The 25,991-nt window shown below is 55.5% G+C and overlaps 1 protein-coding gene across 1 annotated transcript; it reads right to left on the reverse strand.

Annotated features, from left to right (window-relative positions):
- Positions 1–1,321: 1,321 nt before the first annotated feature.
- On the reverse strand, positions 1,322–21,485 carry DHX37 (DEAH-box helicase 37). Its single transcript, XM_066260820.1, has 27 exons — positions 21,310–21,485; positions 19,341–19,507; positions 18,478–18,590; positions 16,630–16,972; positions 16,072–16,220; positions 15,009–15,101; positions 13,714–13,810; positions 12,776–12,889; positions 11,790–11,891; positions 11,494–11,608; positions 10,544–10,639; positions 10,298–10,380; positions 9,551–9,695; positions 8,866–8,942; positions 8,393–8,625; positions 7,073–7,184; positions 6,590–6,696; positions 6,301–6,489; positions 5,294–5,418; positions 5,036–5,152; positions 4,056–4,228; positions 3,225–3,339; positions 2,924–3,061; positions 2,652–2,746; positions 2,486–2,559; positions 1,976–2,073; positions 1,322–1,824 (listed from the first exon to the last, which is right to left on the reverse strand). Exons 1-27 carry the CDS (start codon positions 21,413–21,415, stop codon positions 1,739–1,741), a joined length of 3,462 nt encoding a protein of 1,153 aa, XP_066116917.1. The 5' UTR covers positions 21,416–21,485; the 3' UTR covers positions 1,322–1,738.
- Between the last annotated feature and the right edge of the window lie 4,506 nt (positions 21,486–25,991).

Raw genomic sequence — 25,991 nt, forward strand, 5'->3', positions numbered from 1 at the left:
CGGGTTCAATCCCTGGCATCTCCACCTCTTACCCTTTTACCTTCTAAATCAGTCACTTGATGGGAAGGCGACCAGATGCACCCCTCATTGGTGGGAAGGTCTCACAGGAAGGGAATCCTGATGCCCCCCATCAGCAGACCTAAGAAGAGAGCTCCCTTGGAGAGGGCAGCACCGGTAAATGTCCCTGGGTGGTACCACCCCCGTCCAGTCAAATTCAGTATTTAGGGGGGAGGAGGGACCGCGGGAGGGGGACGATATGGACACTTTTACATAAACACTCCTAGTCATTCGTGTCACCAAGCGGCTGGGAAAACACTGGACTTCTCAGAGGGGGGTTTGCAACTGGCCATTCACTCATTCAGTGACCCTGTGAGTGCCCGATGCCAGGTAATATGCCTGCACGGAGCACCTACTCCGTGCCTGGGTAGAGTTCACGTACTCTGGTATACCTGGACAAGACAGCCAGTTTCTCAGCCGTCCTGGACTTGCCACTCCAGTTCCGGAGGCTAACCACAAGCAAGTAGTCTCAGTTTTGTGAAGACCAGGGGTGATGGGATGGAGGCGGGAGGAGGAAGGTTTGTGGGCGGGGCTGCTGGAGATGCCCTGTTAGGGGTGCCTGTCTGCAGAAACAGAGGAAATGGTAGGTGCAAACGTGCTGAGGTGGAGGGGGTGGGATGCCCTCTGTGTTGCAGGGGCAGAAATAAAGCTCGGTGCATGGAGTTTAGGGAATAAGGAAGCAGGGGCTTGGCTCTTCCAAGACCCTAGAAGGCCTGAAGTAGAAGAATGTGGTCAGATTTGGGTTTTAGCGGCTCCCTCTGGTGGCCATACGGAGAATACACCATGGGCCCACAGGCCAGACACTGGCTGGACACTGGCCAGCCAGGAGGAAGCCAGGCCGGGAGCGGGTGAGGAGTGGGCCAGCGTAGGAGGGAAGCAGGAGGGGCTCGGGACAAATTCTGAAGGTACAGTGACAGAGCCTGCAGATGGCTTGGACGTGGGGGGGGGGAGACAAAAACAAGGGGAGACCTAGTTGGGGACACACTGGGGTTAGCTGCCAGGCTGTGAGGAGGTGAAGTTGTGGGATAATTAAACACTTATCTTTGTCATTTCATTTTATGTACTTATGGTGTGGAAAGCTAGACCTACTCTTGAGTCGGCACTGGCTGATTTTGGAGAAACAGCCACGTAAAAGGGAGAGGAACTTCACTGCCCATCCCTGACCCGCTGGTGGGCACCCGCCCAGATGCGTGTGTGTGTGGGTTTGGGGGGGCATCCCCAGACCATCTCACTCACAGATTCTCTAGGACACACTGGATTCCTACATGAAAATTTATTACAGCAAGGCAGCTGGCAGGGGCCCACCACTGGGGAGACCCTTCCCCGTACCCCCTCCCCAGGAGCAGGCTGAAGCTGGGGGCTTGCCTGGCTGTAGGGAGGGCGCCCCACACCCGGGAGGACAGAAGGGCCTGCCGGCACCGCTCCTGCTCCACGGGGGACTGATGTAGTCCACAGAGCATGTTTACAGAGAGGACCAGCACGTGAGATATACCATTATCCTCCCACCTAATAAATAGTTGTAAAAAGTCACCCCTGGGACTGCCCAGGGCGAGAGCAAGCTGTGTCCATAATTGGGCCAAAATGAACAAGGGCTTCCAGGGCCCAGTGCCAGAAAGGGGCTGCTGCCATCCCTTGGTTCCCTGACCGTCCTCAGCCCTGCCTCCTTGCATCGGGTCAGCGTTCATCGGACAGCGGTGGGGGGCCAGGCTTTCTCTACTTCGGCCCGCATGGCCTGCGGGAGCCACTCGCAGTACTCAGCCAGCAGGTCTACAGGGGACGGAGGACAGACGGTGTCAGAGCGGCTCTGTGCCCAGCCACCCACTGCAGGGCAGAGCTTACCAGCTCTGGGTTGCCCAGGCAGTCTGTCCTGTCCACTCCCAACCCCCTGGCCTGGGGTACCAGCCCTGGTCAAACTCACACTTGGGGTTTCTCTTCCAAGCAGCCAGCAGGGCGTCACGGTGGTCGGCTTTCTCGGCAACAAGTGCTCTCAGGAGACTCTCTGTCCTGGGCTGCAGCCTGTGGACAGGGACAGGGGCTGATGGTCGTCACGGTGCCCACAGGCAAGCCACCTTTTGGGCAGCCCTGCTCAGGAGGGTGACGCTTGTAAGACGGTGTGCTTATAAGCTGAGGACCGACTGAGACAAAGGGGACAACCGTGTGAAGACAGAGGAAGTGATGTGGCTACTAGACAAGGAACACTGGGAGCCACCAGGAGCTGGAAAAGGCAGGGGGACCCTCCCCTGGAGCCACTGGAGGAAGCATATCCCTGCTGAGACCTTGACTTTGAACTTCTGGCTTGCAGAACTATAAGAATGTGTTTCCGTCGTGTTAAGCCACTTGGTTGGTGGTGACTTGTGACGGTGACCTAGGACCGTAGTACTGGCCTCTGCCACCGGAGGCCACCCTGAGGATCCCAGGAAAGGTGTACCTGGCCCAGGTCTTCAGCATGGTACTGGGACTGGACAGCAGACAGCGCTGATAGGAGGCCAACTTGGGGAAGACCTGTGGAGAGACCGCAGAATGGGGTGAGGGGGTCTGGGCTCACCTCCTAGGCACCACATGGAGGAAGGCGCAGGGGTCACTGGGTTGCCCACCTGCCCTTCCAGCAGAAATCGGGCAAAGTGCTTGTAGCAGTCGAGGCCCTCTGGAAAATCCACCTGCACTGCAGGAAGTGGCCAGCCGACGTGATCTGGAAGGTGGAGCTGGTGAGGAGCCGGGATGGGTCCCCACTGTCCCCCAGTGCTGTCCCAGCCTTCGGCCCCACCCATGAAGGGGACAGGAGGCTTGGGTGACACCCCCGAGACACGTTTCTGAGTTCAGGGCATGGGACCATGTGTGCTGGCCAGCAGGAAGTCACCCAACTCACAGAACACGCTAGCCCGGTGACACAGTACTCGCCCCTTCTCAGGGCAGTAGGCAGGGGGCGGCTCCTCCAGGGGCTTGCTGAACTGGCAGTAGTGGGGGAGTAGGATGGGGATCCACTGGACCTCCACAGCTGACACACCTGCAGCCCGCGGAAGAGGCAAGGTTACAGCGGCCACCACTGCCCAGGGTGGGGGAGAGGCTGAGGTTACGGTGGGCACCACCGTCCGGGGCCATGGACCGAGGTTATGGCGGGCACTGTTGCCCGGGGGCGACTCATGTGCTCTCCCCACCAGCTTTACTACCTTTCATGTACATCTTGGTGGTCTCCACAATTTCCTGGTAGACCACAAAGTCGGGGAGGTCTCTGAAAAGGACAGAACTGGGGTGGATGAAGACAGGGTCGTCGAGTAGAGGGGTCTGTAGAGAGAATGAGTGGGCATGAGTCCAAGAGACATGAGCAACTGGTGAGATGAACCCGTATGAATCTAACTGTGCCCTCAGCCGGGACAGCAGAGTGTCCCATCCACAGCGCACCCATGGTGCAGCCACATGACAGAACGGTGTTCAGCCACCAGGAGACACTGGTGTATACTGGCCAAGAGGAGCCAGGCAAAACAGGCCACTTGCTGAGTGATCCCATTCACGTAGAGTTTTTGGAGTAAGCAAACCCAAAGACATTACGTGGGTTCATGGGACGGGAAGCCAAGAAAATGGAGTGACTAACAATGGGCACGGGTTCCTCTGTGGGGGATGAAAATGTTCTAAAGTTGATTGTGGAGATGGTTGCACAAGTCCCTAAATCTACTAAAAACCACCGAATTGGATACTTTAGAACAGTGAGTTGTATGGTGTGCAATTTATATCTCAATTACATGGTTATGAAAATAAAGTCAGGGTGATGCTACCGCTCAAAGAGACGTGACTCCACTGCACATGTCACCAATTCTGTTGTGGGAACCCGTGACAGAAGGCCCACCCAAACACCAGGGGTCCTTTGGGCTGCCCACGCCAGGTGTCCAACCACGCCCCCAGCTGGCATCGGCCCCTGGGGCTGAGACAGAGAGTGGGCTGGGGGGGGAGACCCCCAAGCACAGCGACTGCCATGCTGCTGGTCCCCCGAGCTGGCCTCCAACCTTGTAGGCATTCCTCCACTTGTCGTCCAGCAGGTCTTCGCTCTGGACTCTGCGGGCCAGGTGGTCGCCCAGGCCGGCCACCACGATCTGCCGCAGGTAAGTCACCTGGCTCTCGGACGGTGGCTGCATCTTGGGGTCCACGAAGAGCCCAGCTTCAGGGCACACGGCGTTGACTGTGGGAGAGCCAGGTGTGAGGACAGAGGGCCTGGGCCTGCTTCACCATCACCTTCTGGATGGCCTCACATCACTCAACACACAGCTCTGGCCTCAGACTTGCTTCTCGTGGGCCCCAAGCACTGAGACTGCAGGGATCAAATCCTCCAGCAGGGCAGGGCTAGTGCCTGCCTCATGGCTGTGTCCTCCTCTCTCTCAGGACACACCCTAAATTCTCTTTGATGGCAGAGTTGCCCTGGATGTAGCCCTGCCCGTGATAAGAGGAAATGCCGGCCGGCTAGCCACCTAGCTGGCCTTTCTGGAATGCTCACTCTGCCCCTTCCTCCTGCGTTCTCAGCCCACAAGGGGGCGCTAAGGATGGAAGCCACGTCATGGGTGGTGGGACCATAGCCCAGAAGACATGGGTCCTTGTATGTCCTGTGAGCCAAGGCTGGACCCTTCATGGAGCAGGGAGCCCCAGGATGAGGCTGGGGGTGCCCAGACGCAGCTGGTCCAGATCAGAACCAGGGACAGAGGGTGATAAGAGGGATGTCACCAGGAAAAGGACGAGACTAAGAGACAACCTAATGGGAGGTGTGCTCGTGTCCTCAAAGGACCTCAAAGGTGTCAAGTGCTGGTTTTGGGGTTGTGAACAAAGTTCAGCACATTGGAGAATTTGCAAATACGAAATGGTGAAAACCTGTGGAGCGACCGTACATGGATGGCATCACTCAGAATTTTAAACAATAAGAAGGTCATGTTCTGTGCCAGGGCTCCCCATGGACAGGGGGACCTGGGGAGCCTTGGAGGTGGGTGTTGGGCCGCACCTGCAGTGGTCAGCTGGCCCCGCAGACGCCGGATCTCGACCATGGCCTTGTACCGCAGCCCGTTGGCCTCGCAGAACTGGGGCGAGCAACCCGCGTACTCGCAGGCTCCCACGGCGCCTGGGGGGCGGGGCACACTCACTCACTCACTGCCCTGACGCTGCCCCAACCCGGGCGGCCCCCGCCGGTGCCAGCTGACCCTGCCCACCCCCCACCCCGTCCCAGCTGACCCTACCCGCCCCCTGCTCGCCCAGCACACACCCAGCAGCACCATGAGGTCTCCGAGTTTCAGAGACGCGCCGCAGCCGGCCCAGGTCCTCTTCATCTGGGCCACACGGGCACGCTTGCTTCTCAGAGTGGCAAGCTCCTCGTCACTGGCGGCTGGTCTAAAAACACAAAACACCACCCGACTACTGCCCTGACCAACGGCTGCAGGGACAGGGGACAGGGCAGGCTCAGAGGCTTAGGGACAGAGACTTTGCCTGGTGGGGTCAGTAACATGATTAAGGTCTTACACTCCAGCTCAACATGCACCCCAAAATTCACTTCCGACAGCAAAAAGGACAAAAAATGGGCATATTTCCAACCCAGCAATTGGACATCTAGAGATCACCACGAAGATGGAGATCTGAACCCAGGAGGCCTGGCCCAGTCAGTGCTCTCAGCCTGCATGCTCCTGAGCCCTGACTGGTGCCGCCTGAGGGATTTTATTTATTTATTTATTTTGTATTTTCCCGAAGTTAGAAGTAGGAAGTCAGTCAGACAGACTCCCGCATGCGCCCAACAGGGATCCGCCCGACATGCCCACCAGGGGGCAATGCTCTCCATCTGTGGGGTTGCTCTGTTGTGGCTGGAGCCATTCTAGCACCTGAGGTGGAGGCCATGGAGCCATCCCCAGCACCCAGGTCAACTTTGCTCCAATGGAGTCTTGGCTGCAGGAGGGGAAGAGAGAGACAGAGAGGAAGGAGAGGGGGAGGAAAGGTGGAAAAGCTGATGGGCGCTTCTCCTGTGTGCCCTGGCCGGGAATCAAACCTGGGACTTCCACAAGCCAGGCCGACACTCTACCACTGAGCCAGCCGGCCAGGGCCTTGCCCGAGGGATTTTAAACAGATCTTGTAGTGATCAGAACTGGCAGGCGCAGAGAGGACCCTTCTACAGCAGGGTCCTGTAGAAGGTCACCCAACAGGGGAGGGCTCCAGGCCGCCTGTCAGCCGAGGGTGGCCTCTATCAGCCTGAGCATGGTCCCCCAGTGCCCGGCCCCACCCCACCTGTCCAGCTCCTCGAACAGCTCCCGGACAGTCATGGCGGCCACGATGGTAATGGCGTAGGGCAGGCAGCCATGCTGCGAGCTCAGTGCCAGCATTTTGGCGTAGCGTGGCGCCACAGGGAACGTGGCCATGGTCCGGCCCAGTGCTGTGATGGGGCAGCTCAGCCGGGGCCTCGGCAGCGGCTTCACCCTGGAGGACGGAGCCAGGCCTGGTGCTCAGGTCAGCTCAGGAGGGGGGACGGGGCCCGACCGTGGCAGGAACCGGGCTCTCCGCTCTCCCTCCCTGCTACCTTTCTGCTTTCTGGGGAGCCTGCAGGGCCCCCAGCGCGATCAGCAGCTCCTCGGCAGCCATGAGGGCCTCCACGGAGGGCGGGGTCGGGAAGGGGAAGTTGAAGACCTGGACACAAGGAGACCGGCGGAGACAGATGGGAACGCTGAGGAGGGAGCGTGGCCGGGCCTGTCCTCCGGGTGGCACTTACAAAAACGGACAGGGGCCTGGGCGCTCAGAAAAGGGGCCCCAGGCTTTCAAGTCCACATGCCTGGGGAACCCCAAAGGCCTGGCATCTGTCCCCCAGGTGCTTGGGGCACACTGCACTGGAGAAGTGCGGGTCCCAGGGAGGTGGGGCCCTGGTGGCTGGCCGGGCTCCCTGGGCCACGGGGAAAGCAAGGGAGCCGGCCCACAAGGGGCGAGGGCCGCCCTCGCCAATAGCACCGGACACTGGCAGCTCAGCGGGGTGCCGGCAGGGCAGGGCAGGGCAGGGGCTGCGGCTGACCTTCTCGATGTTGAGAGCTTTCATCTGGAGGATGAGGTCCTCGACAGGCCTCCGGGTGATCTCAGGGGGAGGAAACTGCTCAAAGTCACTGAACACCGCGGACGAATAGAGTCTGAGGAAGACAAGGTCCAACAGCTCAAACACATGCAGTAAATGAAGGAGACAGCCAAGCTCCCTGACACAACCTTTTTGTAATGTTAATTTTTAAAAATTACTGATTGATTTTGAAGAGGGAGAAGGGAAAGAAAGGAAGGGTGAGTTACCACCAGTTTGTTGTTCCACTTATTTATGTATTCATTGGTTGATTCTTTTTTTTTTTTTTTTTTCCAGAGAGAGGGATAGGGACAGACAGGAACGAAGAGAGATGAAAAGCATCAATCATTAGTTTTTCACTGCGTGTTGCAACACCTTAGTTGTTCATTGATTGCTTTCTCATATGTGCCTTGACCGCGGGCCTTCAGCAGACTGAGCAACCCCTTGCTGGAGCCAGCGACCTTGGGTTCAAGCTGGTGGGCTTTTTGCTCAAACCAGATGAGCTGCGCTCAAGCTGGCGACCTCGGGGTCTCGAACCTGGGTCCTCTGCATTCCAGTCCGACGCTCCATCCACTGCGCCACCGCCTGGTCAGGCGGTTGATTAGTTTTTTGGTCTATTTTTTTGTTGATTCTTGAATGTTTCCTGACTGGGGACCAAGCCTGCAGCCTTTGGCACATCTGGATGACACTCTTAACCAACGGAGGTACCCAGCCCCAGCCTCGACATGGGACCTTGACTCAGCCAGAGTTATATACCCTGTTCCTGTCTCACTGAACTCACCTTAAAATGGGGCCTAACTAGCAGCTGCTTTGTGGGGACTAGTGAAGAGCTCAGACCTCACATGCAGAGGGCCTACAGCAGGGCTTGGCACAGGGCACTTGATAAATTTTAACCACTGTTATTTCTTACTGGTTCTCTTTGGTTTCTCAACTCCCTTTCTTTCTTTTGTATAATTTAAAAGAAGGCTGAAAAAGGCATCGATAAAGTGATTTTAAAAAAGTAACAATACACAGACTGAAGAATGCATTTGCCACGGTTACCTCTGACAAGGATCTAATTACCCCCGTATAGAAAGAACTTCTACAACGCAACAACAAACAGCCAAATGACAGCAGAGGGCCCAGCAGCAGACCAGACACAGAAGGTGAATGTCTGGTGACCACTGGAAAGGGCCCGGGGGCACCAGGGACAGCCTCCCGCAGATCGAGGAGCCCCTTTCCCTACCCCCAGTGGTGGCCGATGCAGAGCAGCCCCAACACCACTCGGGAGGACCCTGGGTGCCCCACCTGTAGCAGTGGCCAGGCTCTGTCCTGCCCGCACGGCCCGCCCGCTGATCGGCCGAGGCCTGGGAGACCCAGGTGACGCGGAAGGAGGACACGCCAGTCACTCGGTCGTAATGCCGCTTCTTGACCTTCCCACAGTCCACCACGTACTTGATGCCTGGGATGGTAAGGGACGTCTCTGCCACATTGGTGGCCACCACACACAGTCGAGTCCCCTCTGGGGGAGGTTGGAAGACCTAGGATGGCGGCAGAGTCAGCACAAGTCCAGCAGAATCAGGAAAGAATTGGGTGGGGACAGATCCAGGAGACGTCTCCAGGCTGTGAGGGCCGGGGGCGATGAGGGGAACGAGCCCCCCTCCACATTCCTAAGCTAAATGCTGATCAGTCAGCCGAAGGGTGGATGACCCTGGGCGTGCCCCACTCCCACCCCGGTGCCTACCGAAGGCTCCCGCCAGGCACCCGCGCATGCCTGTTACCTGGGCTTGCTTCTCCGGGGCCAGCAGAGAGTAGAGCGGCAGCACGTGCAGGGGGAGCGAGGCATCTGGCTGCTCAGCTGCGGGGAGGACAGGGACCGCTGGCCACCACAACGCCTACGGCAGGAGCCGGGCCCAGGGCTGCCCAGTGCCCTGGCTTGCCCTGCCAGGGAGGTCCCTGTGCCAGCCATACTGTGGGTAGGGAGGCCACGCCTGGGCAGACAGAGGGTTGAGAGGCCCGAAGGCTCTCCTCGGCCTCACACCTGACCCAGGTCAGGAATGCCTGGCAAGCTATAGAGTCTCCTCTCTGGGAAAAGCCTGGTCAGAGGCTCTACAGCCCCCACCGAGCATGCGCTCAGCTACCCTGTGCGGCCCTGGCATGGACCCCGCTGGGCGCTGGGCTTGTCTCCATTCAGAGGGCCCCAGCGAGGCCCCTCTGGAGCTGCACACTGAGGCCTGGGGTCACCCTGCAGTGCTGAGCCCAGGAGCAGCACCCCATTACAACCAACACAACAGATTCCTGGCTACCCGTGCAGTTTTAGGAGTGCAGAAAACAGCAGGGGACAAAGAGCCGGATGCTCTGGGCCAGGCCACTGGACTCGGAGCTCCCGAGGGTGGGACAGGGAAGCCTGGGGCTCAGCAGACACCTGTTGAATGAACGAGTGGAAGGACCATGCATAGGCCTCACCTCCGTCGGCGTCCTCATCCCCCAGGTCCAGGTCCAGATCGGAGCCCAGAGCTGCCTCCTCGTCATCCATTTCAGCTTCCCTGTCCTCGTCACCTTCACCAGACGGCAGCACTGAGTAGCTGTCCAAGCTGATCTGGGGCAATGTCTACAAAAAGAGAGACGTCAGGACCTCGGGCTGTGGGTGCCCCATGCGAAAATGTGTCATGTGCAGGAGAAACGAGGATGACACCTGGGTCCTCCACCCGCGAGCCTCGCAGCCTCTTTCTACCGGGACTTCTCCATCTAAAAATCAGGGGTGATCACAGGACTACTAGCTAACGCTTGTAAAGAACACGAGACCCCACCTGGCATGCTTTAAATGCAGTAGGTGGGCTAGTGACGACTAAGAAATGACACCACTGCTCAGGTGCTCAGGCTGGCTTTCCAGAAGCTTCCTCCGGGATACAGCAAGGGGAACCTTGATGTTTCAATCACAGCCGACCCTGCAGCCTCTGCTACAGCCCCTTCCGACAGAAGTCCCTGTTGTAGGCTTGTGCTAGACCCATGCTGTCTGACACGGTCCCCACACACACAAGCGGACACTAAACAGTGGACATGAGCCTCACATGACCAAGGAAGTGAAGCTCAATCTTGTTTCCCTTTCATTGAATTTCTACCGACACAGCCACAGGGGTGGGGGTAGGCGTGGGGGTGGCAGCCTCCATACGGACAAAGCAGCTCCAGAACCCCGGGCTGCCCCCTACTTACCGCCACCTGGGCCTTCCTTGCCCTTGCCCGCGACTTCTTAAACTTCCTTGTCTCTTCTACTGAATCTCTCTGGTCTCTGTTTTCTGGAAAAGGTGAGCGGATCAGGAGGACGCCGCCATGGCCAGAACTATGCTCTTCACCACGCGCCATGTGGTCACTGCATTGGCGGCAGTCATCCCTCCAGGGAGGGGGAGGGCAGGCAAAGGTGCGGCTCACACCCAGGGAGGCAGAGGGGCTCCTGGTTACCTGGCAGCCTGGCTCTGGAGTGTGGGAAGGCCCTCCGGAGCCGGCGACACAGCGTGTGCACCTCGGCCTGCCCCGTCAGGAACACCAGGATGCCGCCTGTGGGGAGAGCGCGGGCTCATTAGCTGTTCATCCACGCAGCCGTGGATTCAGCCATGGCCATCTGCCAAGCCCCACTCTGAGAGACAGGTGCGAGGAGGAGACGGAAAAAGCAGGAGACACAGATGGGCGCCTGGCAGCCACCTCCGAGGCGCCAGGATGGCGATTCCACAGTTACCACCCGACCTGAAGGCTCCATGCCTGTTCATGTGCCCAGGCAATCGGGACAGAGGGACGCAAACCCAAACCTGTACACAGACAGCTCTGTGCACAGCAGCCAGAGAGGTGGAAGCTACCCAGTGACCCTCAACAGATGCGGTCCATCCACACACACACTGGAATATTACATGGCCATGAAAAGGAACAAGGCGCTGACCCTGCTACAACGTGGGTGAGCCTTGAGAACGTGACGCTGAGTGAGAGAAGCCAGGCACAGAGGTCACATAGGGCACGACCCAATTTTTGTGAAAGCCCAGAACAGGTAAACCCAGACACAGGGAAGGTCAAGCCAACTGAAGTGACGTGGACGAACAACTGAACAAGTGCCACAGGGTGGTGGGGATCGAGAGTGAGACTCAGGGGGGAAGTGCCTGTCCACCTGTCCTATGTCTCTGCACACCTGTGCCACTGACACCTGCCTGGACCCTAGGGGCTGTCCCTCCTACCATCGTGGCCAGAAGTCGTCTGTTAAGTCACTGGAGCCTCACAGGGCTTTAGACAGAACACGGTAGAGCAGGAACTGTCAACTCTCTGGAACCAGCGAGGAAACTGAGGCCTGACAAGGCCGAGCGCCCACTGCCTACGCCTGTGGGTCCAGAAAGGGCAGTTCAGCCTTGCTCCCAGAGGGGCCTCACCTGCTGGCAGCATCCGGTGAATCTTGCACACCTTCCGGAAGCACTCGCCACTGTAGTCTTCCTGCGGTGTCCGCTTGTTAAAATGCACCGTCACCGGGAACTGCCTGGACTCTACCTGTGACGGACGCCCCAGGGACCGGTGTTAGCTCAGGCGCGGTCCCTCCCCCTTTCCTGAACTTGCTAACCACGTCAGCCTCAGCTGGATGCTTGGGACCTCCCTGCTACCAGTGTCCTCACTGTCAAAGCTGACAGGGCCCCACCTCCCCAGCTGCCCGAGACCCTGGCCAGGGCATCACCTTGATGACCAGGGGCGGCTCGGGGAAGAGCCGCTGGTTCTGGGTGAAGTCCTCCACCCGCAGCGTGGCTGACATGATGAGAAGCTTTAGCGGCAGCAGCCTCTGCAGAGAACAGGCTCAGTGACCCACAGCCCCCACGGTGGTGAGACCCTGCCTCCAGCCTCCCTTCGGCCCCCGCCTGTAACCCCCATCCTGGTTGCCCAACACCCCAGAAAAAGTGGGAAAAGTGAGCTCACAGCACAGCCTGCGTCCCCCAGGACGGCGGCTCATTAAAGGGGGTCCATAACACCCCTGAAGGTAAGCTCCAGTGGTGGAATGTGAGCCTGGGGTCCACACACTGCAGCCCATCTGACCTGGCCCCCTCAGTTCCTCCAGGCCCCACCCAGCAGAGTATTTCCCCACCAGCCGCCCACTTTCACCCTGGTCCTGCCCTCTACCGTCCTCCTCCGTCACCAGCTCACAGACCTGCCGAGTGCTGCCTGCAGCTGCCCGCACTGCAGGAAGCTCCAGGAGGGGGAGCCTGTGCCCTGGGCACTGGCAAGTGCTCAGTGGCCTGAATGGCCCAGCAGCCTGCCCCCAACACATACCACTGACTGACATGTTTGGTGTGCTCCTTGACCCAGCAGGCCCCATTAGTGGTGGGGACAGAGTGGAGGGAGGGGGGACACTGGGCTGGGCATATGGCCAGCAGCCCCGCCCACACTGTGGATCCCTGAAAGCCAACTCTAGGGACAGGGAGTTGCCAACCATGAACTCCTCACTGGGGCCGCTGGCTCTGGAAGGAGGGAAAGACCAGTTTCCGAGACTGGATCCGGGATCCCCACAGGGTGGAATCACGTAGGGCTGCTACCCTGAGACCCACAGTCCAGCACTGGGCCCCCGGGACTTTGTCACGGCAGCAACAGCCTAGGCGCCACGCCCGACACTGCAGCAGGAGCCTTGGCCTTGGGATGAGGGGGCTCCTGGCACCTCGCTTCCCGCCCTACCTTTGCCCGGAGGGACACGATGCGGGACAGGAGGCCAATGAGAATGTCCGTGTACACACTGCGCTCGTGGGCCTCGTCAACGATCACCACCTTGTACTTGAGCAGCAGGAAGTCCTGGAAGGAGGCCCATGGGTAAGGCCAGAGGCACTGAGGGTCACGTCACACCCCAGAACTCCCACACAGGGAGCCCCCTTTGATAGCAGGCACGGACCCTGCTCTGTGACTTTCCCTCCCTGGGCCTCAGTGCCTTCCCCTGTATGATGGGGACAATAGGACCCACCTCATGGGGACCTGGTAAAGTTTCAATGACAATGACTACCTACAAAGGACCCAGCAAGGCGCTGGACCCTGACAGGGAAAGGGCAGCTAATTTTTACTAGATCTGAGCTAACAAATGCAGGGTCCTGTGGGGCGGAGAGGGCAGGAATGGGAAGTGAGAAAATGCCAGGCAGGGACCAAAGACAACTGGATCACTGCATGCCACATGGAAAGGGGCGCCCAGACCCAAAGCCAGGCTCACAGCCCCGCTCCTGAGCCGACCCTGGATGGCCTTGAGGCCGTGGCAGTAGGAGGCACCTTTGCCCTTCTGAGACCCCTGACTGGGAGAACATCACACAGCCAGCGAGAACCAGTGTGCATTTCGCTGACACGTGCATCTGTGACCAAGTCACAACAAAAGCACGAGCTTGCTTTGAATGATCATCTACAAGGCATTGTGCTAGGAAGCTCTCATGTGTTGTACAATTCCTGCTGCAAAACAATGACGTGAGGAAGATACCGGTGTGCAGGTCAAGAAAGTAAGGCCCAGGGAGGTTAAGCAACTTGCCCAAGGTCCCAGGAGAGTAGGCACACCAGCTGCCCACATCCGGGGTGACACTCTAACTCCAGGCTCCCTATGCTTGCCAGCCTCATCTTCTGGGAGACGATAAGCAACCAACCTTCTGGATCTCCTTGAGCAATACGCCATCTGTCATGAACTTGATTCTGGTCTCCTCGGTCACATTCCCTTCGTATCGGATCTGATAGGAGACGACCCTGCAGGGACAGGGATATGGCGGGCATGTCCAAGAGGTCTAGCTGGTTGGGGCTGTGGCCTCGGGGCCACGGCAAGGCGGGCGGTGGAGGAAGCCTGACCCCAGCGGGCAGGGTCCCCAGTCCCCCCAACAAGGCCCAGGTACCTGCCCACCCACTCTCCCTTGCCAGGATGAAGGGGGGCAGGCAGCCATCATGGCCGAGTGAAGAGCATGCCAACCAAACATAAGTGGGGTCCTCGGCTGGAGCCCAACTGACCACCAACTATAAAAGCTTTCTAGGAGATGTCCAGGGATATGTGAACACGGACTGCAGGACGCTCGGGACAGCTACGATACACCTTGTAGCCAAAAGGGTACTGCACCCGTGCTATAAAGAGTTGTTGGGTACAGAAGAAACAAAGTTGGTCAGGAGCTGAAATTGGGTCTTGGGGACATGGGGGCTCATTATGCGAGTCTCTCTCCAGGCTCACACCTTCACAGTGGAAAGTTTCAACATGCAAACAGAACAGAACAAGCCCACCACCTGCCACATGTCCCCAGAGCCTAGCAGGTGCTGCTCGGTCGGCATCTGGTGAGAGAACGAATGGGGGAGGTTCTTGTCTACACAGTTCATGCTTCCTGGAGTTCAGACAAAACGGGAAAGGCGTCCCTTCACACCTGAAGCCCTTGTAGTCCGGGCCAAAGCTTGGTACCCGCACAAGTAACGCCCCAGCTGTTCCCCAGCTGGAGCTGTCCCCATGTCACTCAGACTGCTTTCCAAGGTAAGTCCCACAGCCATACAGCCAGAGGAGGCTGCACATTGAAAATCGAGCTCTCAGTGAGCCTGGCAATGCTGAGCACCAGCCACTGCCTGCATTCCCGTCCGCCCGCGTGCACCTGCTGCCGCTCTGCCCTTGGGCCATGCTATAAGCGCCAATGTGTCTCCTCACTACACTGTGTACCATGTGATGTGAGCCCCAGGTCCCGGCTGGCTTGTCCCAGCCTCACACCCCTCGGCCCAGGAAGGTGCCATTGTCCAACGTGCAGAAAACCTTCTCATATAAGGAGACCCTGTGCTTAGACGGAGAAGTGACACTCCCACCCACCCCGCACCCGCAGGATGGATGAGGGCCTGCCACGCTGCTCAGATCCTCCTGGACAGCTGACCCCTGGGTGAGGCCTACTACCCCCCAACAAGCCCCCAGAGGCCGAGCCCTCACCGGTGCGACAGATTCATCTCCTTAGCCACGCGCTGGGACATGGCCATGGCGGCCACTCGGCGGGGCTCCGTGACGCCGATGATGCTGTCATCGCTGAGGGAGGCAGAACGTGACGCATCAGCTGTGCTCCTCCCCCCCCCGTCTGTCCTGAAGTCACATGCAGTTCAAACTCAGGATTCACAGTATAGACGTGCACCCGGCAAGGCAACTCATTGCCGCTTGGCAGCAAAAGGGAATGGCCGGTACATCAGCACACAGATGGTCTGACAGGCCCCGTGCGACAGAAACCAGGCACAGCGCCCACCAAGGGGACAGTGGCTGGTTCCCGGGCTGCACAGAAGTTAACACGGTAGGCCACAAAGGGTGGCAGTCCCAGCTGGCCCCCGCCTGGCACCTGGATTTCGGGAGGGCTCCCCCCACGACCTGACGATAAGAGGGGCTCTCTGGGCCTGGACTATTTGCACAGTGTGGTTTATGCTGACACCTTCAGGGAGCCTGGGATTTGGGTACCTGCCAGGCAGAGTTTGCCGAGGAGACCAGCCTATGATAACACTGTGTACCTGGGCACTGACTTACGGGCTTCCCTGGTAGATGACACGTCGCATGTGTTGTCAATCGTGGCTGGAGGACCTTAATGTGCCCTGTGTGGCTCCGCTGGGAGCCTTGCCTGGTCCCTGAAACTCAACCCCGTGGGCCTTTACCCTCTGTGACCTTTCACTGGACAGGACCCTGACGAGGACTCTCTGCTGAGGCTCGAGTCTTCCTAGCAAATCAGTGAACTTGGGGGTGGTCTTGGGGGCTTTGATCATATGAGTCAAAAAGTGCCAAGAAAAGGTGACACAGAGCTTCCTGTGCCAGGGGCTGATCTAAGCACTTTACACAAATGTAGTCACTTCACTGGCATAACCACCATGGGAAAACCAATGATATCCCTCTCATGGCTAAGGACACGGAGGCCAAGGCCACACAGCAAGTCAACGGCCAGGAGCCGGTGTTCATCAGGACTTTGGGAACATCTTTACTGTCACTTGGGGCCTGTGGAGGATCCCGTGCCAGCCCCCACCTGCTGTAGCCTGCTTCGTAGAGAAACTGGGGCACCTGTGTGGTCTTCCCACTGCCAGTCTCGCCACACACGATGACAACAGGGCGCTCGGCTACTGCCTCCATGATCACTTGCTCTTCGGAGAGGATCGGGAGCTTTAGGCGCTCCTTCTGCAGAGAGAGGGAGTCTGCGCTAGTGAATCTGGGGGGTCCCTGCAGAATGGCAGGGGGGAGACGGGGACCCTGCTCTGACACGATGTAGGATGACGTGGTCTCTATAAAGCTGGCAGCTGACATGGGGATCAGATGTGTCCCCTGGTGGATGGAAGCCCTGACAAGCTGGGGAGGGGGACAGAGACACGAGCAGGGACTTTCAGAAAGCTAGACCCGGCATCCTCAGGGACAGCCTGGCTGGCGCAGAGGAGCCCCTGTGGCCCAGGAACTCAGCTGCTTCTGGTGGGGTCCACATTAATGTCCAGGAGGTGAGGCGACCTGCCCAGAGAGAGACGTTCCTCTCTGCACCCTCAACCCTTCACTGCGTGTGGCCCAAGTTCCCGTCACAGACACCGGAGCCACAAACCTGCATTTCTGGGGAGCGGTTCACGGGGACGAAGACGGCAGGCTTCGCTGGGGGCCTGGGCAAGGAGGGGGCTGCTGGTGGAGGAGTTGACAGAGCAGCAGGCGGAGGCAAACCACTGGACCCCGGGCTCTCACCCGCATCCCTTGGCAGAGCTGGTGGTGGACACAGTGCCACCATCTCTGCACCAGCCTCAACTCGCTCAGTGGGTGGAGCCTCATCAGGTTCAGACTCCACTGAGGACTCGGACTCTTCTTCTTCCTCCTGGAGACGGCGCTTCCGGTGGGCCCCGCTGAGGCTGCTGATCTTCTCCTGACCCCGCGTCGCAGTAACCTCGTCAGCCCTCCTGCCGGGAGAGGCAGAAAACAGACACAAAGGCCCCAGGATGGCCCTGAGACAGCTCTGGCTTCTAGCACTCATCAGAGGCTAGGACTCAGAGGCCATGCCCCTTCCCACCTCAGGGCCTTTGCACTTGCTGTTCCTGCTCCTTCCTTGACCTCACTCAAATGTCACCTCTCAGGAACTTTTCTTCAACTACATCCCCGTCCCCTTCCACCCTCTTTCCCTGGCTTTGTCATCCACTTAGTGTTTATCAGCACTAGATATATATACACGCTTTCCACTGATTGTTGCTCATCTGCCCACAATTAAGGGAAGCTCATTATTTTATTTTGGTGCACTGCTCTCTCCTCAGGGCTAAGGAGAGCCTAAGACATAGTATGCACTCAGTAAACAGTCTTTAAACGCACAGCAATGCTTACAGGAACCAGGCGGGCAGGAACTTAAAGAACAGAGCAGGCCAAATGTGCGATGGCGGTGGGTGAGGGGCCTAGGGGAGGACAATGGCTCCACCTGAGGCCACGCATCCTGCAGAAATGCCAGCAGTGTGGTCAAAGCATCCGCCTGTTCAACACTAGGTGGGAATCTGGATTTTAATGTGAAATCTCCTAATTCTTAAATCTTGGCTCTATTGGGTTGAATAGTGTGTCTCCCCCCCTGCCCTCCAATTCATGCCCACTGCAGACTCAGAATGTGACCTCCTTTGGAAATAGGGTCTTTGCAGACATAATTAAGATGAGGTCATATTGGAGTAGGGTGGGCCTTAAATCCAATGATTGGTGTCCTCGTAAGAAGAGAGAAGAGACATAGACACACGCCAGGAGGATGCTAGGTGACAATGGAGGCAGAGGCTGGAGTGATCTGTCTAAAAGCCAGGAAAGGGCAAGGACTGATGGCCAGTAGCAGAAGCTGGGAGGGACATGGAACAGACTCTCCGGCCGCCTGAAGGATTCGACCCTACTCACACCTTGATATGTATATATTTTTTGTATTTTTCTGAAGTGAGAAGCAGGAAGACAGAGAGACAGACTCCCACATACACCTGACCAGGATCCACCCGGCATGCCCACCAGGGGGTGATGCTCTGCCAATCTGGGGCGTTACTCTGTTGCGGCCAGAGTCAGTCTAGTGCCTGAGGTAGAGGCCATGGAGCCGTCCTCAGTGCCCGGGCCAGCTTTGCTCCAATAGAGCCCTGGCTGTAGGAGGAGAACAGAGAGACAGAGAGGAAGGAGAGGGGGAGGGGTGGAGAAGCAGATGAGCGCTTCTCCTGTGCGCCCTGACCAGAAATCAAACCCAGGACTTGCACACGCTGGGCCAATGCTCTACCACTGAGTCAACCAGGCCCACACCTTGATTTCTGACCTTGACTCCTTAGACTCCAAGGTCTCTGCCCACTAGAAGCATTATAGCACACGGGCCACTGCAAAGGTATTTTTTCATAACGTTCCACCCAAGCAAGACGCCGTCACCCGTGCGTGAGGGACAGGCTTCAGAAGGGGCTGGCCGACTCACTCTCTCGTGTGGTACATGCGGTCCCCAGTGCCCAGCTTGGATGTGGTGTAGTACAGTCTCATCTCTGCTTCTGAGACCTGGACCTCACTCAATTTCTGCAGCATCTGTGCGCGCTGGGGAAGGACACAAGTGTGTTAGATGTGTGGGGCCCTCACAAACCTCTCTTCAGAAGGGGTGGGCGGTGAAACGCTACGTAGAATTTCAGTGTGGCCGACACCAACAGCCTTAACCGGTGGCCAGATAGTGATTGCACTGTTGGATGGCGTTCGTATGCCGAGGACTGTGGGAGCCTGGGTTGCCTCGGACTCCCTCAAGAAGTCCGGGGTTAGATACACGAGGCTCTCTCCACATTGCCGGGCCCTAACACGCAGTCTTGAATAAAGCGGCCTGTGGGGCTGTGACCATTGGTTTCTTTACCCTGGTCAGCATTCCTGAGTTTTTGTTTTATTATCCTTGAAATTACACCTATTTTATATGCATTTCTATATATTTCATAATTAAAATTATACCTATTTTGTATGTGTTTCCATATATTTCACACGCACACACAAAAACAAGGTACAGAACAGCAAGGAAACGTACTGCAGAGGATTTTAGAAGGACACACAGAAAAATGAGTACTCTAGGGACTGAGCATCAGGCTGCTAATGGGAGCCCTGTGTGTCCCTGCTGGAGACACAGACAGGACCCAGTGTGGTGGCCTTGGCAGAGAATCAAATGTAAATAGGTGCCGCCTTGAGATCAAGGTTTCTCAGTCTCCCCAGGACTGACCACCATCTTGGGACTCAGCCCGCCTCTCCCCCTTCCCCCGCTCTCCCTCCAGTCTGGAGAGCCGTGTGCAGACCCTGACAGGGTGGGAGTACCTGGCTCTTTTTCTCCTTCTGTTCCAGGACTTTCTGTAGCACCTTCCGCTCTTTCTTGGTCAGAGGCCTCTTCTTCTTCGGCAGCGGCGGGGCCTTGGTCTTCTTTCTCTTCTTCCCCGGCAGGACAAGGGCATTGCTGGCATCCACTCCTTTCAACGGGCCCCTGTCTAAAAAGACACGCTTGCCTGACTCACAGCCCTGGTGTCTAGGGGGTGCAGAGGGCAGCACTCAGGGATGCCCATGAATGCTGGTTTTCTCTGGGGCCCTCCAGCCCCTGTATGAGCCCCCTGAGCGCCCACCTCCATCCCAGTGTAGGGGAGGAAGAGGGGAGGGGGTACCAGTGCATCCCTCGGAGTGGGGCCTGCTCTCAGCAGATCTATGAGACCACAGCTTTTTTTTTTTTTTTTTTTTTTTCATTTTTCTGAAGCTGGAAACAGGGAGAGACAGACTCCCGCATGCACCCGACCGGGATCCACCCGGCATGCCCACCAGGGGCGATGCTCTGCCCACCAGGAGGCGATGCTCTGCCCATCCTGGGCGTCGCCATGTTGCGACCAGAGCCACTCTAGCGCCTGAGGCAGAGGCCACAGAGCCATCCCCAGCGCCCGGGCCACCTTTGCTCCAATGGAGCCCTGGCTGCAGGAGGGGAAGGGAGAGACAGAGAGGAAAGCGCGGCGGAGGGGTGGAGAAGCAAATGAGCGCCTCTCCTGTGTGCCCTGGGCGGGAATTGAACCCGGGTCCTCCGCACGCTAGGCCGACGCTCTACTGCTGAGCCAACCGGCCAGGGCCGAGACCACAGCTTTTATCATAGTAACATTCCAACATACCAAACTTGCAGTCACACCTATTTTAAAATAAACATCACGGTCTGAAAGCATACAATGTAGACCAAAAAAATTCAGCTACCACAGTACCCTGCAACTCAACCTCTGCAGCAGCAGGGGGGATCGACCCTACTCACACCTTAAAATATATATATTTTTTGTATTTTTCTGAAGTGAGAAACGGGGAGGCAGAGAGACAGACTCCCGCATGGTGGGGCGTTGGGGAGTGATGACTGGGGTCTGACATCTGACACTGAAGTTCTCTCTGCAGCGTCCCAGATGGGCAGCGTCTGATTCCTATATTAACGGCTCAGGTTTTGTATGCTTTTACTTAAGCAGTAAAGAGAGGCTATGGGACTCTCATTAAGGAGAACAAGACGATTTTGAGCTACTCAGCTATCTCCCAGGCCACAGTCCTCACCTCCACGCAGGAGGTCCTAGGTGACCCTGCCCCCATTTTTAACTTTCATGGAGCAGATAGACCGCTATTCACGTCGTCTTCAGGTCTTGCCTCTAACGATGCTTCTCAGAGAGGCCTTCCCTATTCACCCTATGATACAACACAACTCACCTCTTCTGCACCTTAGTCCTTCTACCCACACAGCATTTTGTATATTTTACGTGTCTGTCTGCCTGTTTCCTCCCGGGAGTCGCTAAGCTCGATAGGCCAGAAATTTAAGAAAATTCTGTTTTCTTAAATCTCCTTTTCTGTCATGTCTCCAGCGCCTATGAGCTCCTGGTACTTGGGTAGGTGCTCCTGCTAAAAGGAGTGTCAAGCAGCCTGGAGTTGAGCAGGTAGATTTGGCCTCAGAATAACACATTTAGGGCGAGGAGATTATAACCGAAGCCATCAGGATGGATGAAATGAGCTCCTTTTCTTGTCCGGATTCTCCACACTGTTCTACTAGGGCGGGACTCGAAGCGGGAGAAATCCCAGGTAGGTACGGTCCCAAATTCAGTTAAAATTAGACTGTCACTGTCTCCCCTTCTTTGGGTCAATTTAACGGGGAGATCGCTCTAGCTCCACCAGTCCAGAGTTGCGGAGGCAGGGCATCGTCCGGGGCCTCTTCAGCCCCGCTGGCCAACCCCTGTCCGCGAGGCCTCGGTTGGCCCGTCTCCCGAAACCCAGCCCCGGGACGCCTTACCCTCCAGTTCCAGCAGCACGGGGGGCGGCTCTGGGGGGCCCTTCGAGGGGCCAGGGGCCACCTGCTGGCGCCCTTTGACGTTGTAGCGCCGGCGCAGCTTCCCCATGGCTCCCGGGTCCTGCTCAGCTCTGTCCCGAGTCACTAGCAACTCCTAAACACAGCCCACGTGGGTTTCCCTGGTCGGAAAACTTCCGGGCTGTGCTCTCGCGAGAGCCGGGACTAACCGGAAGCCCCCTGAGGGGCGGTGCCGGGGACGAAGCCGGGCTGAAGGGGCGGGGCCAATTTAGTCGTGAGGCGGACCTGAGGTCGAGCAGAGGCTTAAGTGTAAACCCAGGGCTTTTTTCTTTTTTGCTTGTTGTAGTCTGAGTCTCTTAAATGGAATTATCTGCTCATATTAAATTGGCTACTTGGGAGTGGGAATGTTTTGTCACCTTCAAAAATATAGCCCCGTCCCTAATACAAACGTGTTCTCTCCTTTTTCCCCCTTATTTGCACTTTCTGATATTCTTGTTGTAAATATGCAATAGTTGTGTATTAAAAAGGCACTAAATATTTACATTACAGGGATAGAAGAACTAAAAGGAGAAGGCATCTATTAGCTTTAAATCCTCATTACACATCACATTGTCTGCAGTGCACACGGAAATAATACATTTTTGGAATCCTGTAATTATCTTGCAAACAGAACAGTGCTGCCTTTTTTTTTCTGTTGAAAGCATTCACTTGTTAAGGGCAAACATTTAAATGATATCACACACACACACAAAAGGTGAAGGCACTAGGAGTTATTTCAGGATTTTAGAAAGGATAATTTTTTTTTCTTTTCATTTTTTTTCGAAGCTGGAAACGGGGAGGCAGTCAGACAGACTCCCGCATGTGCCCTACCGGGATCCACCTGGCATGCCTACCAGGGGGCGATGTTCTGCCCCTCTGGGGCATCGCTCTGTTGCATCCAGAGCCATTCTAGCGCCTGAGGCAGAGGCCACAGAGCCATCCCCAGCGCCCGGGCCATCTTTGCTCCAATGGAGCCTCAGCTGCGGGAGGGGAAGAGAGAGACAGAGAGGAAGGAAGGGGTAGGGGTGGAGAAGCAGATGGACGCCTCTCCTGTGTGCCCTGGCAGGGAATCAAACCCGGGACTCCTGCACGCCAGGCCGACGCTCTACCGCTGAGCCAACGGGCCAGGGCCAGAAAGGATAATTTTTAAGGACTGACCCAGGAAAAACATTTGAAGACTAGAATGAGATCTGGCTGCAGAGTAGGTAAGCAATTAATAGTTGTTGAATGTATAAATGAATGAATGAGTGAATAAGTGAATGAATGAATGAGGGGTGTAATTCATCCCTGGCCAGGTAGCTCAGTTGCTTAGAACATCCTTCCAATATGCCAAGGTTGTAGGTTCGCTCCCTGGTCAGTGCACTTACAAAAATCAATGAATGCATAAATGGGTGGAACAACAAATCGATGTTTCTCTCTCTCTTCCTCTCTCTCTCTAAAATGAATTAAAAAAAACTTTAAGTATATGATTGAATTTGGATAAACTCTCTTTCTCTCCCCAAAACAATAAACACAGGTATGTGTGAGGATTTAGGTAGTGTACATATGAACATTTTAAAAAGTTGTGTATTGCCTGACCAAGCAGTGGCGCAGTGGATAGAGCATCGGACTGGGATGCGGAGGTCCCAGGTTCGAGACCCCGAGGTTGCCAGCTTGAGTGTGGGCTCATCTGGGTTGAGCAAAAAGCTCACCAGCTTGGACCCAAGGTTGCTGGCTCGAGCAAGGGGTCACTTGGTCTGCTGAAGGCCCGTGGTCAAGGCACACATGAGAAAGCAATCAATGAACAACTAAGGTCTCGCAAGGAGAAACTGATGATTGATGCTTCTCATTTCTCTCTGTTCCTGTCTGTCTATCCCTCTCCCTGACTCACTCTCTCTCTCTCTCTGTAAAAAAAAAAAAAAAGTTATGTATTAACAAATGGATTTTTTAAAATTATTATTTTTTTTTTTTTTACAGAGACAGAGAGTGAGTCAGAGAGAGGGATAGACAGGGACAGACAGGCAGGAACGGAGAGAGATGAGAAGCATCAATCATTAGTTTTTCATTGTGCGTTGCAACACCTTAGTTGTTCATTGATTGCTTTTTCATATGTGCCTTGACTGCAGGCCTTCAGCAGACCGAGTGACCCATCTTGCTGGAGCCAGCCACCTTGGGTTCAAGCTGGTGGGATTTTGCTCAAACCAGGTGAGTCCACACTCAAGCTGGTGACCTTGGGGTCTCGAACCTGGGTCATCTGCATCCCAGTCCCACGCTCTATCCACTGCGCCACTGCCTGGTCAGGCAACAAATGGATTTTTGAAAAAAGTATAATTAGCATATCAAACCTATGTTTTCATTGTTTCGGATGACAGCAATAGTTTCTTTAAATGTGTTTATTTTATTAAATAAAAAGTGTGTCCATTTTTAGATTATTAAGTAGGTAATAGTACATCCCTCTATATATTCTTCTAAAATATTGTATGCTAAAAGATTATCTTCAGAAGAGATAAAGAACATTCTATAAAGCAAGAAGAGAAAGGCATACACAACAACATGGATGTCATAAATATAATGTCGAACAAAAGAGGCCAATCAATAAAGATCCTATTTTGTGATCCCATTTACAAAAAATTCAAAAACAGACCAAAATAAAATCTCCTAAACTTTGGAGGGGGTCATAGTGAATGGGACAGGACAAAAGGAGCCTTCCGCCTGACCAGGCGGTGGCGCAGTGGATAGAGCATCGGACTGGGGTGTGGAAGACCCAGGTTTGAGACCCCAAGATTGCCAGCTTGAGCACGGGCTCATCTGGTTTGAGCAAAACTCACCAGCTTGGACACAAGGTCGCTGGCTCAAGCAAGGGGTTACTTGGTCTGCTGTAGCCCCATGGTCAAGGCACATATGAGAAGCAATCAATGAACAACTAAGGTGTTGCCATGAAAAACTGATGATTGATGCTTCTCATCTCTCTCTGTACCTGTCTGTCCCTATCTATCCCTCTCTCTGACTCTCTCTCTGTCTCTGGAAAAAAAAAAAAAAAAAAAGAGCCTTCCTGGGAAGCCGCCAACCTCCTTCTCCAGAGGTGTACTGCTTATCTGGGTGTTGTTTAAAGTCGTGGAGAGCCACCTTATGATTTGTGTAGTTTCCTGGGCTATACTTCAAAGAAAAATTTTAGTTTAAAAAAAAAAGGAACCTAAAATATATGGCCAATAAATATATGAAAACCTCACCAGGAATCCAAAAAAATGTAAGTTCAAAAATAAGATACAATTGTCCCTGGCCAGTTGGCTCAGCGGTAGAGCATCCACTCTGTCTGTGGAAGTCCCAGGTTGAAATTCTGGATTCCGTTCCCGGTCAGGGCACACAGGAGAATTGACAAAAATGTTTTATTTTCTGGGTTGTCTCAAAAAAATATCTGGTTAGCCTGATCAGGTGGTGGCGCAGTGGACAGAGCGTCAGACTGGGATGCGGAGGACCCAGGTTCGATACCCCGAGGTCGCCAGCTTGAGCGCGGGCTCATCTAGTTTGGGTAAAGCTCACCAGCTTGGACCCAAGGTCGCTGGCTTGAGCAAGGGGTTACTCAGTCTGCTGAAGGCCCGCGGTCAAGGCACACAACGAAAAACTGATTGATGCTTCTCATCTCTCTGTTCCTGTCTGTCTGTCCCTCTCTCACTGACTCTCTCTCTCTGTCTGTGTAAAAAAAAAAAATCTGGTAAGACATGGTCTGTTTGATTTAGGACGTGAACACGGGCCTGGCACTGTCTTTGGTTATGGCTCTTAGGTCTTTAAAAATCAATAATCCTGCCCTCCCTTCACTTTTTGTGCCATTTATTATAGAAGAAACTGGGTCGTTGGTCCTACTTGGCTGATTGCTTCTGCTTCTTCAAATTATTTTCCTCCGTCCCCCATATTTCCAGTTAACTGTTGGTTGGGTGGAGAGAGGCCAGTATGCTTCAAAGTGCAAGAATCCTTTACAAGGTGGCGCTGGCACTTCCTGCTACTAAAGTTGGCGGGCCCACGTCAAGACAACTTGGCCCCTTTCGGTTTCAGTGCCCCAGCTATGTCTTGGTTTTAATCTCTGGATGACCATCGTCTGGATCGATCTTTTCCTGACGGGCTGCACAGTGATATTCTAATTCTCTTACTCCTTCCTCATTTACTAGCTGGACTTTCCTGAAAAGAACTTTCCCGCAGCTATTTTGTGACTCGGCAACCCAGTTTATTCAAGAAAAAACTAGAGGGATGCCAGACGCTTTCCCTTTATTTAAACATTTCAGAATGAATGAATGAGCTGGTGCCCTTGGCATCGGCAAGGGTGGCCAATTATTGGGTAACATTATTAAGTTCAGTGATATAAAATATATGTATGTTTTCCAATAAACTACAGTCGTTTATCCTTGGGGAGGCTATTGCAAGTTTTCCAGGTGTGGGTTTGCTTTACAGAAAAGTTAAAAAAAAAAAAAAAAGAATTAGAAGAAGGTTGAAATCCCACTAAGTCTGGGAGGGCTTCCGGAAGGAGGGGGCAAGAAGATTAAGCGACTTCAGGCCCTTCCCGCCGACTTCTACGGGGTGGGAGGCGGACTCCCGCGCCTCGGGGCGGGGACGGGCGTGGGCACGTGGGCAGGGCCGTCGCGCCTTTGCGCGCGGGG

This window comes from Saccopteryx bilineata, chromosome 2, assembly GCF_036850765.1.
Source record: "Saccopteryx bilineata isolate mSacBil1 chromosome 2, mSacBil1_pri_phased_curated, whole genome shotgun sequence".
NCBI lineage: Eukaryota > Metazoa > Chordata > Mammalia > Chiroptera > Emballonuridae > Saccopteryx > Saccopteryx bilineata.

What these genes read in the sequence shown, in the direction of transcription:
- DHX37 (XM_066260820.1), bottom strand. Translation starts at nt 21,415, where the DNA reads ATGGGGAAGCTGCGCCGGCGCTACAACGTCAAAGGGCGCCAGCAGGTG. An exon ending in CGCATGTACCACACGAGAGA is followed by an intron (nt 16,973 to 18,477) that starts GTGAGTCGGCCA and finishes CTCTCCCGGCAG; the next exon opens with GAGGGCTGACGAGGTTACTG. An exon ending in TTGGAAGAGAAACCCCAAGT is followed by an intron (nt 1,825 to 1,975) that starts GTGAGTTTGACC and finishes CGTCCCCTGTAG; the next exon opens with ACCTGCTGGCTGAGTACTGC.